General features: G+C 24.7%; 1 protein-coding gene across 2 annotated transcripts in view; it reads left to right on the top strand.

Moving 5' to 3' along the window:
- Positions 1 to 324: 324 nt before the first annotated feature.
- The window catches only part of LOC119670829, a 146,531-nt gene continuing 132,331 nt past the window's right edge, over positions 325 to 14,524 (top strand). For both annotated transcript variants that reach the window (XM_038081250.1, XM_038081251.1), the window contains exon 1: positions 325 to 649. In XM_038081250.1, coding sequence (XP_037937178.1) covers positions 568 to 649 — 82 coding nt within the window. In that variant the 5' untranslated portion in view covers positions 325 to 567. The remainder of the gene's footprint in view (positions 650 to 14,524) is intronic.

Raw genomic sequence — 14,524 nt, 5'->3', positions numbered from 1 at the left:
TAATTCAATTGAAATTTCGACTGTGCAAAAAAAGAAAGTTACTGAAAAATATTTCTTTTCGAAAACTTGCTGCCTTGCTGCCGCATGTAACGGTGACATACTTTTTAATAATATTTTTCTTCTGTGCTTCGTTTTCAACTTCACCTGCTGCTCTCTCGCTATACACGTCTTAACGTATTTTATTATTGTTTTTAAAATTTAAAATTTTGAATTATTTTTATTCTTAATATTATTATTTTGTTAATTGAAACTTTTTTGTGTGCTACAAGTGCGGTTTGTGAAATAAACACCAAAAAAAAAATCTAAAGTCGTATAGCAAAAAAATTACAACAATTAGAGAAGAACAAGCATAAAATTTGAAAAAAAAATTTTTTGACAAAATTTTATTCACCACCTGTGGCTGGAATAGGGATAAGTGGACAAATGTGCTCCAATAAAGTGCTAAACTAAATCGAAAATAAGTGAAACTAAGTACTGTTCTGATCTGCTCTGGAAAGCTTAACTTTTACTCCACCCACCCACTACTTATAACTTGTAATTTTATAATTTGTAGTTTATAAAAGAAAAATGCCTAGAATATCGACACAGCTGCTGATTGTCATCATTAGCCTATTGGGTTATTACGCACGCATTGATGCACAAAATATAGGTGAGTGTGTCACAAGTATTTGCTTAATGAAACTGAACTGAACCGTCGTCGTCACATTGTGAAGAATGTAGAATGTAGAAGTGTCACATTGGTTCTGCTATATATTCTGTGCTCTTGCCTCCACATATGCTTAAATTGTGTTCACTTTTTATGGCCAGACATTTCCAGGTGTTGCCATTTGCATTAATGTCTCTCTGTTTGTCTGTCAGTGTTGTGTTGTTTGGGCTCCATTCACCATTCTTTGCTGCTTCACTAATGAACTTTGTGCAGTTTTTTCCCATAATTTCTTTAACAATAATTTGAAGCCACATGGTCGGCAAGTTTTTATACTCAAAATGTATATAAATTTTTTTTTTAATTTTTTTTTTCTTTATTTTTTTCTTCATTTTTTTGTGTATTTTTTTTTATTTAAGCTTTGTTTTTATTTTTTTTTTTAATAAACTTTTGTTATTATTCTCAGTTTGGTGTCAGTTCACAGAAAAAAAGATATTAAAAATAAATAAGAAAATTAGTGGTACGGAAACGGATATTTGCTTTTAGATATTGAAAGCAAAAATTATGCAGATTTTTTTTTTATTCATTTGCTGTAGCTTAGCTGCACATACCTTTGACTGTCTTAGATTTAATTAAAGTATTGATTGAAATTGAAATTGGTTGGATATTATTTGTGCATAATTTTTTATATCGAAAATTTGCACCATAAACAGATTTGATACAGTTACAAAAGTTTTTTTTATTAATGAGTTTCAAAAGTGAATTTTTTTTCATATTAACTCCTTGGTTTTAGTGCTACAACCTAGCATTTTTTTTTAAATTTTACTACTTATTCTTAATATAATTTTTCATAATAATTAGTCACCACTTTCAAAGTTTTTTTTAAAGTGTATATTTAAACTAAGTTGAACACAGACTCCTTGCATGAGTAAAGTGAATAAACTTACTTCCTAATTGTGAATTAAAACAAATTTTATTTTATTTTAATTTTATTATATTAAAATATTTATATATCCACAAAAAAGTAAGTTATTTTTTAATAAGAATATATTTAATAAAGCTTGAGAACAGATTGCATATCTGAGTGAATTAATTAATTGAATGTTATCTATAAACAGTATAGTAAATGATCAGAAAAGTGTGTTTAATTATGTTTGTGTCAAATAAAAGTATATTTTTCCAAAGATGACTTCATATATTTATTTATATAAAAAGTATGTATATAAACTAAAATTTTAGAAATCTTATTGTTGTTATGCAATATTATATATATTATTTTATATATTATAAAGATATTAAAGATAAATATAATAATATTATAAAAGATAATATTATTTTTATCTACATTAATCGAAATTTGCAACTCACAATAAATATATCAAATATATATCAAATATATATATATATACATAATCATTATTATCGTTACCGGCTATTAGAAATTAATCATGAACTTTCATATGAGTTATCTCTTTCAAATCTGTTGTTAAAATTAAGTTATCCAACGTTGTCCAATGTCTATTTTGAACCTGTGGGAGGTATTTCTTATATTGAAAATGTTGCAACCTTCCTTTTATTTTTATTGTATCACCGTTATATTATGGCTGGCGAGATTTGTAATGTACAAAATATTACTGGAAAATATTCCGAAATTTTTCTTTTTTTCCGTTTTTTAGTGCTGTTGGTTGCCACTTTTGTGAAATATCTATTTTACTATTTTAGTATTGTTAGTTTACCGCTGTTAGTTATCTTTTTTGGTGTTGTTTATTTTTATAAACAGTCTGAGTAAAGTGAAGGAATTCATTTCGTGATGTGCATTCAATTTCGTAAATCAATTTATAGACAAGTGATTGCTAGTTTGGAATAGATTAACAATTTATTGTTATCATTAGAAATCTGCAGTCTCTTGTTATATTTAATTTTTTTATTTGTTATAATTGTTATAAAAATATCTAACAGTAAGTAAGCCCACTTTGTACTAAAAATATTTTTAGTGTCTGATTTCATTTCTTTAGTATTAAGGACCAGTTAAGCACCATTTACTATATATTTATTTAATTATTGTTGTATTGTATTGTAGAGGTATCTTTCATTTAGATATTCATCATTATAATCAATTTCAAATGAAGAAAACTTATATTTTTTTAAAACCTTTTTTTCTGTTTATAGTTTATTTTTAATTTAATATTATTTTTAATTATTAAATTTTTTTTTGAAAGTTTTCTGCTGGTTTTTGATATTTTTATTTTTATTGTGATGTATTTATAATAATAATATACTACATATAAATAATATTTTCACATATCTCTTAGCTCTACATTTCCTATCGTCTGCATTTAATAATAAAAATAAGTATTTAAAGATATTATAGCTCTTGAAACTAATAACAATTCGTTTAGATGACTGAATTATTTAATAGATAATTAAATAACTATATTTACACACTTTTACGTATATATATATACATATATATGTGTATAATAACATATTGAGTTAAATATTCTCATCTGAAAATACCTCTTAACTTTGCATTTCCTATTACCTATTGTATGCATTTAATAATGTATATAAGTATTTAGCTGTTGGAACTAATAACAATTCGTTTAGAATACTGAATTATTTAATAGAAAATTAAATAACTACATTAACACACAGTAACACATAAATATTATATATACATATATATATATATATGTATATATAATAACATATTGAGTTAAATACTCCCACCTGGAAGATACCTCTTAGCTTTGCATTTCCTATTACCTATTGTATGCATTTAAAAATGTATATAAGTATTTAAAGATATTATAGCTCTCGAAACTAATTACAATTCGTTTAGAAGACTGAATTATTTAATAGAAAATTAAATAACTATATTTACACATATTAACGCATATAAAACAAAACGAGAGGAATTAGATAATTGACTTAATAATAGCTTCTTTGCATATTTTCACATATTTACTAATATAGTCGAGATTTCCAACGATTTTATCTTATGCTCTAAATTAGCACAGCACTACCTCGCATAGAACCTTAATTTTTCTAATTAAATGAGCAAAATACAAAAAAATTGAACCATAAATAGAAATTTAATACTGCATTGCCTCTAAGCACTGGTGCACTTAATTTCTTCACATAAATAAATTTCCGCAGACATAAATATTGTATAAATAAATGTATTATTAACAAAAAAAAAAACAAAAAAGAAATAAGGAAAATTATAGATGTGCAATGTGAGCATAGAAATTAACACTTTTTATAGCAGCCAAAGCAATAAGGAAAATCAGCAATACGCGAATGAAAATAATATTTTATATATTCTTTACACTTGTTGGATTGTTGGATTTTCCATGCTACTCTCTTCTACTAAGACAGATATCGACACTTGTGCTCGTATTTTATGAAATCATGGCACCAGACAGCAAAGACTTGAACATCAACTTCAACTACAATTGTTTCCAGCAGCATCAGATTTCAACCATAACCAATATTGCCTCACTCACTGCTGCGCTTCGAGCGCACCCAAGATATGTGAATTACTACGACGTGATAATGAAAAATAGCAGAAAAATATACGCTTTTTTGCTCAGCTTGATCATTAGTGTTAGATACTTTTTAAAGCTACAATTTATTTATATAAATTTTTTTTCTTCTAAATAATGTATATCATATGTCTAAGTTAAGACATTAAGAAATATTAGATATTGCACTTGAAAAGGTGCGCCTTGAACTTGAAGATTTGACAACTCATGCCTACCAATTTGTTTGGCAAGTATCGAGTTTCCTAATGCAGTTAATGCACTTTAATATTATTTAATCTTTGTGTTTTGATTTTATACTTGCAGTTATTATATATTAAGAATATGCATAAAAAATTTATTAAAAAAATATTAACGACGTTTTAGAATAGTATTTATCGTCTTCACTACTACTACCATTATTATTTTTACTTATACCTCTTAGAACTTAAACACGCCCGTCTTTCATAGAGCGGAATGCCACAAGCTTTTATCTATCTAGCTTCCTACCTGTCAAAAATTATTCTAACATATACGCCTTTGTACTGTCAAATCAACAAGAATCTTCATTCCATTCAAAATGTAAAGTTAAAAAAAATATTAAAAAATTTATATTCTTTTAGTTAGTGTCAGTTCTATATGGATTCATTCTCTTATAATTTTTTTTTTAAATTGTTTTAAGTTTTAAGTTTTTCTTCTAATAAACTTCAATCTTCTATACCTTTTCGCTTACTTTCCATACTTGCCTCTAATTTAATGTATATATCTTTTTTTCTTTTGTTACAAGTTAGTCGTAATTCATTGATTAACAAGAAAATTCTGCTCTATCTAAATGGTTTCTATGTTGGGTTTTTTTTTTGAACTTTTTCTACTTTTGTTATAATGAGTAATCGACACGCTAAGCCGCAACCGTACAACTCCATAGCACAGACCGCAATATCTTCAGTTTGGAGCTTCTCTCAGTGCAGCACGTGTTTGTCTAACCCTTTATCTGTGTCGGCATCTGTGGTTCAAATTATCTTACATGTGAATGTATCTGCTTTAAGTATTTTCATTTTTCATTGTTTAGCTATTTTTCTTACTTTGGCTTAAAATCTAACACATTCACTTTAAATTGAATTCTATTGATACCAAAGGCAATCTAAAAACAATTTACAACTGAACTCTATTATATGCATTTTCCTCTGTCCTTCGGTAGTGAACCAGGGACTTACTCTGGTTTTATTCTTTTAAAAAGTAAAGAAAATTGTCTAATGAGAAGTAATAAAAATAAGTTTACACTTTCCATATATGAAAAGCACTTAATGAAGTTGGAGCTTCTCTTCCATTCGTTTTAGTTTTCTATTCACAAAAAGAGATTAGTTGCATTTGTGAATTAATTACTTACTCCGATACCTTTTTATTTTAATATATGGGAAGATCTTATTCGTATGCTGAAATTTAAAATTGAAGTTTAAAATCATAATGCCTTGAAGTATATATGTGATCTTGTTGATTTCACATATAAAAAATAATATTAAATAAATAAATGAATAAAAATAAATAAATAAATAATTATAAATATTTAAATATAAATAAATAAAGAACAAATATTGTATATTTAATAATATTTAAAAAAATCGGAACTTGTACGAAGTTACTGGAGATCCAGATTATTGGAGATTTTTTCTTTAGTTAGAATAGCACAAAATAAGAATTAACATGGTCCTAGCTCTCTGCTTCCATCCTGTTGGCATTATTCGTGTGTACTAAAACTACGGCATGCAAAGTCTGACCACAAATACCAATACGGTTTGATTTAAAATCATGTTTTTAAAAATATGTTAACAATGCTTGGAGACTCTGCCTCAGGTATAAAGCTTCAAGTAGTCCATAAATTTAAAAATTTACCAACGCAAAAGTTACATACCAGTTTAACTCTATCTGGTATCTCTAGGATCTAATAAATCTCTGCTTTATTTGCAGCCAACTAGTGTTATTTAGTTTCTAACGCAGTGTAGTGCTGCGACCACGATAAATGTTTTGTGCTAGCAACTAATGCTTACCGAATAGCAGACTCAAAACTTTCAAATGAGAAATATCAAATAGGAATAGGATTAGTATTTATGTCGATTTTGTAGGGATTTATGTCGATTTCTATTGGCATTAAAAATGTCATATATTGTTACAAATTTACCCAGTATACTTAAAAAGTCTAAATATGGTGCAAAGGTGAGATATTGAAAATATCTTGATTAGAACACAAACTTACTGATTTGTATATATTTCTGTATTTCAATGATATACAATTGAAAAGTAAAATATTTCATAAAGTAAGATCAATTTAAATTGTACTATAGGGCGAAGGACCTAGCAGTTCAGTTCCCCATTCTTAACTTTAAAATTAATTTTAATGTTAACTCACAAATATATAAGTAAATTGTACTACATAAACCCACACTTTACTCAAGCATTCAGTCAGTGCTCAATTTGTTTTAAATAAATACACAAAAATAAACTACAGCCAAAGTACCAACTAACAGCACTTAAATTTCCTATAAAAACATATTGTATAAACTTTTTCTAGTTAAAAGAATTTTAAAATTCAAACAAAAAATACTCACATTCTTTTTTATTAAAAACCTCTATAATTGATCACGCATATAATTCTTCATTAAGTTCAATGTAAAACATGTAACAGCAAAATTTCTCGAATATCTTAACAGCTCATAATAAGTCGTTAAATTTTTTTCTTTAATCTCAAAGAAAGAATTTCTTTTAGCTAATTTTAATTTTCTACTTCAGTGCAAATGGCGCTTAAATATTATACAATAATTTATTCTTCTTTTGATATGATAAGGCCTATTCTATCTCAAATCACATAATTTAACACGATTTTCTCAACTTTTATGTGCTTCCCAAACAATTAAAATGACATTAACTGCCGACTGCACGCAACTTACGCGTTGCTTTGTGTGACTATCTGCAAGATACTTTAAAGACTTTTACTAAAATAATTTTTAATTACGACATGTTCAATTTTATGACATTTAAAAGATTTTATGATTAACACAAAATCACACAAACCTAAAAGTTTAAATGCTTCAGGCAAAAAGTCATAAAAACTAAAAAAAATCAAATAAAATTCAAAATAAAAAGAAATTATATTTTTTTTTTTTGCCTTAAAAGAAATTAAAAGTTAATTTTTTCGATTTAAACCTTACATTTTCAAAGGTTTTATAAACTTACGTATGCGGTTTAAATATTTTTCGAGAAGAAAAAAAAAATAAAAATGGGAAAGTATTTCTCTTTAACAAGTCGAAATAAGAAAAAAGTAAAAAAAAGTAAAAGTAATTTTTTCTTTTATGCTCATCATGTGAAAATTGTTTACGGCCTTTTGGAATTTATTTGCTATTATTGTTGCTATTATTATATATAGCCTTCAATGCTTATTTTCATTAAAAAAATTTTGTTTTGATTTTCCTATATATTTATGTCTTTATATTTTTGTTCATATAATTTTTCACTATTTTTTTTTTATTTATTGCATGTATTTTTTTTTTTTTGAGAGGAGAAAAATATTTGTCACATCTTTAACACGTTGGGTACAATGCAATAAAAATGAGTTTAATAAATAAGTTGGTACAAGTTCATTACTTTATAGTGTATTATTACTTTTATAAAATATATATTTTAGCTGAAAAATTTTTTTTATTAATATTTAACAAAAGGGAAGTAAAATTAAAACACTTTTATGATGTGAAACTCTTATAAATGCTTGGCTTTGACGGAAGTTGTTACCAATCAAAGCAAACCCTTTTCATTCACAACAAAAGCAGGAAAGAAATTTGATATTTATTTCACGGTGGAAAAAATGGTGGAAAAAATTTAATCTCCATAATGTTTTGTCATAATAAGCAATAAAAGCATAAAGTCGTATAATATATATAAAAAGTGAAAATAAAACTCATGAGATAATTTTACTATAGACCGTTTTTCATAGGTTCATAAAAAAATTAAATACAAACAAATAAAATATTATATTAAAACAAAAGGAAAAAATATAATAAAATATTTTAGAAAAAATAAATAAATAAATTTTTATTGTAGTTTCAGTGCGATTAACTACTATTTTAAATTTTATCAAGAAATTTACTGAAAATTTGAAATGTTAAATCCTTCAAAAATTAAATATAGTATTAACTACAATAGCAAAACAAAAAATTTATAATTTTATAATTTATAAAACATTCTAAATAGAATATCAGTAAAAAAATGTTTAAATAAACTAGAATCCTAAAATAATAAAATCAGTAATAATTCAATCAGTTATTTTAATTTCATAATAAACATTAATAATTTTTTTAAAATTATGTAAAAAATTAGAATTTAAAAATAAAACAAATTTTTTTAGTATATTATATGGCATGTATTAAGTATATTTTTTGTCATATATTATATGAAAAATATGTTAACAGATCAAATATAAATGAAAAATATAAGTGCACTAAATAATATATAAATAATAATAATATAGTATTAACCACACTAAAGTATTAACTATATTAAACATATATATAAAATAAATATTCAAAAATATTTTGTTGATAATACAACATTTTATTACAATGAGAATAATAAAAAAAATAAATATAACCTATCATGCGATACAAAAATAAATGTCCGGTATAATAATAATATAAAAAATAACATATATATACATATATTTCGATCCTGGTACTTGCAGTCTCAAAAAATTATTTACGAATAATTAAATAAAAGAATTATTTCCAAGACCACTAATGATAAGTATTTTCAAATTTTTGATGGATAAACTTAAAATATATAAGTAGTCAGCCAAAAATTCAATTAATTAAAATAAAATAAAAAGAATTTTTGTTGTTGTAGTTCATTACTTATCGAAAAACCTTTTTACAATAAAAAATTAAATTAAAACAATTAAACTTAATTATAATTTATTTAAAGTTTTTATAGTTAATTGTAGAAGATAAAAGGTTATTATTATAATTATACAAAAAATAATATAACCTAATAAATAAGTCGGATATATTATAAGATAACATTGAATCTCTAAAAAATTATTTCAATTTAATTACAGCATTAACACTTGATTGTTGTAACTAAAAAGCTCACTATAAAAGTTATACAATAAATAATATAAATTTATATATATAATATAAATTAAAATCGAATCAATAAACAATAATTTGTTCGGAGCATAAAAGTTTGTTGCTTAAGTCTTTCCTTGCAAAATACATTTATACATTTACATTTCCTTGCAATATACATAAAACCTCTTATTTGTTGTTAAACTATAAATAAATATAAATTAAATATTTATATAGAAATTTTCACAAGTTTTAAAATTTTTTAATATATATAATAAATATTTAAATTTTGTACGCAGTGCAGCTTAAAATTTATTTCAAAATGCATACCGGCAGATTCATTTGCAATTTTTTCGTGTTATTTTTAAAGTTTATTTTATTGTATATTCATAAATTATTTTTTTGTTTTGTTTTTTAGTACAAACGTGTTTATTAGCATGCCAATTTGAAGTTTAGCAATTTATGTTTTTATACTTAAATAATGTTTAATTTTTTAAAATGTTAAACACATCATGCGTACTAATGTTTCTATTTCAACAGAGACTGAGCACAGATTTTTAATTTTAAACTACTCTGATGTGTAATTTCACAAAAAATTAAAACAAAAAATAAAATAAAAATAACAACAATAAACATATGCCGACTTTTATGACAATATAAGTGCATTTTGTGTTAAATTTAACATGGGAGTGTTTAAATATAACTTTTTAAACTAACTTGCATAATTTTTTGCTGGAAGGAATATATAAATATAAAATTGTTTAAAATATTTTTTCAAAATTTTTCAAATCATTTACAATAACATATTTAAAAAATAAGTTAGAATTTTTTAATTATTTATGAATTATAAAATTTTATTATTATTTGTTTATTGCCGTAAACATAGATTGCAAATAAAGTAAAATTTGCGTGGAACTAAATATTATATAAACTTTAATTATTTTAATGCAATCTTTTTCTACATTTAATTAAAATTTTTATTTTGAAATAAAATGCAGTTAATCTTAGCCTTTGTACTCACCATCTGCACCTTGAGTGTCGTTAGTCGTGGACTAACAAACTTTAGAAAACTTTACGACATATGCACATATTTTTATGCTCGCCCTTCAAATTTCAAACGAACTATTTTTTTACTAAAAAAAAAACTGTACTTTATGATGCTCGCTTAAACAAACAAATAAGATATAAAATGAATTTACTTTGAATCATCTTAGGAAAACAAAAAACATATTTGTTTTGGTTATTTAAAAATGCATAAAAACTAAAATTACGTAAATGTTTTGAAACAACAGAGTTCAGTTCATTGCTGCACTTTGCACGTTTTATGTTGAAATCTTCAATTTTTTTCCTCACATGAATTTTTAATTTTGTTTCCAAAAATAATTACCAAAATAAATAAATAAATAAATGAAAACGTTTCAAAAATACATATATAAATAAGCATTTTTTATTTAATTAATTTAATACATAAAAGCTAATATTAAAGTTTATTACTTATAGAGCCTTGCATGCCAAAGTGATTTTACAATTAAAATAAATTTATTATTCATTTTATTTTTGTGAAAAGTTTTTTTAGTAACTGATCGTGTCAGATAGTGGGCATATATAACATGCACGATACTAGAAGATATCTTCAATAATAATCAATTTAAGTTATATGATGCGGTGTAGTAAAAAAAGGCAGAACCTTGCTTGGGGCATACTTATGGGACCTGATTTTTATACATTTATACAAAACTCAATGTTAATATAGTAGATTCCTTTTTAGTATCTACACAAATATTTTTTTTATTTAATTTTTGTAATTATTAATTAAATAATATTAAACTATAATAAAAAGTATGATTTCATAGTGTTATTAAAATTTATGTTGCATTAGATTGTGACTGAATATCAAGTTCAATAAGAGTTCCAATATTTGAACTAATGACATTCATAATGACAACAGAAATACCATATCAAGATTTTTAATATAAATACACTAATTAGAAAGTTAAATTGACAATAGTAGCTGACAACACAACAGTTCTGAATATTTCCGAAAATTCTTCAGCAATGATCTTTGAAAATATTTTCTTTGTTTATGTAGCTTAAATTATTTTCAAGATAAATTTAAATTTAAAATGATTTTTTATTTAAACAAAATATCTCAGAAATGATTTAAAATATTTTAAGACCATTTTTAACATCGTTTAACAATAACTACATTATATTAGCATATATTCAATTTGATTGATAACAAGAAAAACCATATAATAACCTTTCTGGCGAAAACGAATACTGCGACAAATTAGCCACGAAAGGAACAGCCACACCGATAATATGGCTGGAACCTTTCCTTGGATTAGAACATAGTACCCTCCTTTCTCTTATAAAAATAATAGACAACCAGAACAAAAAGGATTACTGGGATAATATACCAAAACTACCACAATCAAAATCAATTATTGGTAGCTATAACAATAGGAGATACCAGAATTGTATGAACCTTTCAAAATAAAAATTTAGAATCATCACAGGAATCCTAACAGGGCACTGTGAACTAAAATATCATCTTACAAAACTGGGTATATTTACGGATGCAAACTATTATGGTCTTTCTTTTTCTTCTTTGTTCCGTTAACTCCCAGTGGAGCATAGGACCTTAACAATTCCACTGAACTGTATTCTATTTGGAGCAGCCGTGCAGATGTCGTTCCCTGGATAGCACGCTGATGTTAATTCAGCATCAATTGTCCATCAATTGTAATAGATAATCTTTTATTATTTATGTAAAAGGAATTTATGCTTTTTATTTATTTTTTAATGACTATACCAACTCACATTGTGTAAGGGAAAAACGACTGAAGCAATGAATAATACTCACTATCTAGTATATTATCATCATCATCATCATAAACAGTTCCACAAGATTTTTAGAAAGTTTAGGACATCCTTCTAAAATTGCAGTTAATTAATTAATTAATTAATTATTAATTTTTGTACATTAATTTGTCACCTCCAAAATATATGTGCCAACCGTCGAAATGCTTTGATGGAATTACTGTTCATGTAAAGTCTAAGTTTATTGTTGGTACAATTACTGGAAGACTGTAATCGCCACCGTTCACTATTGCAACTAGTTCTTTCGCTTCAATCCCCTATTGCATCATTCCAATATGAGCTAACAGCATTAGTGCATAATTGATACATACTATTATATGTTATTTTATTAAATTTAAAAGTAAAAAATAAAAATATGCGACTTTTATTACAATTTGGAATGGTTTTTCTGTTGGCTAGTAATTGTCCTATTTCAGTACTTCGCTCTTTGCAGTTTCGTTCATCTGATAGATTCCAATTTCAGTGCCGCATATATTACATTGTTAATCACTTTGCGAATCATGTTTTCTACCTATTTGTATATATTTTTCTTAATGTCGTCTTAAAGAGTATAATCGTAATACACTTTTATGCTCAATAAGTTTTCAGTGCTAATGATTTTTGACCATCAAATTTTTTTTATTTTTTAATCACACTACCATGCATAGCTAATAAAATTCATAATTAAATTCGAATATAAAATTCCTTTATTGAATGAAAAAAAAAAAACAAAAATCAATACTCATGTTAATTTCAATTAAAATTTAATTATTATTATTTAATTAATTTTCATTAAAATATCTCAATGAATGGCTACTCACTCCATGTTAAGTACAAAAACATATAAGTAGACGCATGCGGCAATAAAATGAAATCATTACTAACGGATTTACGCCAAAATGTTGCAATATAAGTTTATGAGGCACAACAACTTATTTAATAAAAATGTTTATAGATTTTCCAAATGGGTGTTGAGCAAAAAAGCTACTCCAATCATTAAGTAAAAATTGCAATACAAATTTGCATTGAAATAAAGCTTCAAGCGAATTTTTATCTAAAAGAAGAAAAAGAAGAAGCAACTTAATTGGCGTAAATTAAAAATTTGCTAATAGCAGAGAATTGCCTCAAAATAAAATAAAATAAATCAAAATGAATAAAATGTTTCGCTTGAAGTTCAATGGACTTTTATGCAAGACCAGAAATCACAACAGAATAATTATAAAAATAACCAAAAATAAATTCAAAAAAAAGATACAAATAATAAAATTAATAACATTTACGGTCTATTGAAAGCTGGAAAATTATAGTATTTTTTTTTTAATTGAATAAAAATTGTATGAATTAAATGCGAATACGCTTATTGCGTATCTGCGCAAATAATAAAATCATAGGAAGGTACACATCACTACCGGCTGAGTAAGAAACTGCAGTTATATTTTACCTAAAAGAAATGTATTTATAAATAATTATGCGCTGTGCTTTGTATACGTAAATAATTAAACGCAATTTTTATGCTATATGTACTTTCTTCAAATACAAATAATTATTGTTAATTATAGTTTGCTCTGCTTTAAGTCAAATCGAATCAAATAAATACATATCGTATGAATATATACCGCTACAATACTAAATTAATGGTTTAATTTTATTTGAATTTAATTAATTTGCAATGTCTATGAAAAAAAATTTACGCTAAATATTTCAAATTCGAAAGTCTGCATTACGAGGCAAATTCAAAAAAAAAAATGTAACCATAAATGCCTACCTAAGTTTGTTGCTTAAGTCTTTTATTTTGTGCGCTGCATAAACCCACAAAAAAAAAATGTTTTAAGTTTTCGGTGTGATTTTTTAAGTTTTATTTTTTCTATTATAAAATTTGTTGAAAATTTTTTAAGTGCAACGAAACAGTTACAATTGGTTTATTATTAATTTATAGCTATTATATTTTTCTTTTCTTTTTTTATTTATAAGTTTATAGCATTTTTGAGCGCATTCTTTATAAATTATGCAACATGATTTTTACAGTTTTAACAAATCCTAAAGAATTATAAATATATTCAATAAAAAAAAATTTTTTTAACTTTCTTATGCATAAAACATAGCTGATTAGTGTTATAATAGCAAAGATATTCATTTATATAAATGCAAGTATATATATTGTGAGTGGACACATATTTTGGTAGCAAAGACCTTAGCGGTATTTGACCACATCTCACACATATTACACATATCAGATATTTAGTATTCAAGACACAACAAGTTATAAATTTTTTAATGGAATCATTTAAACCAAGTTTACACACAGAACAGAACTTTAGAACGCGCCCATAAAATTGCCTTATTTGCATATCACTTTTACATCTATTTCTTGTATATTTTATTTTATA

This window comes from Teleopsis dalmanni, chromosome 1 (genome assembly GCF_002237135.1).
Source record: "Teleopsis dalmanni isolate 2A chromosome 1, ASM223713v2, whole genome shotgun sequence".
NCBI classification, from domain to species: Eukaryota; Metazoa; Arthropoda; class Insecta; order Diptera; family Diopsidae; genus Teleopsis; species Teleopsis dalmanni.
Note: the sequence above shows the minus strand (reverse complement) of the source record. Positions and strands in the feature narration are given on the sequence as shown.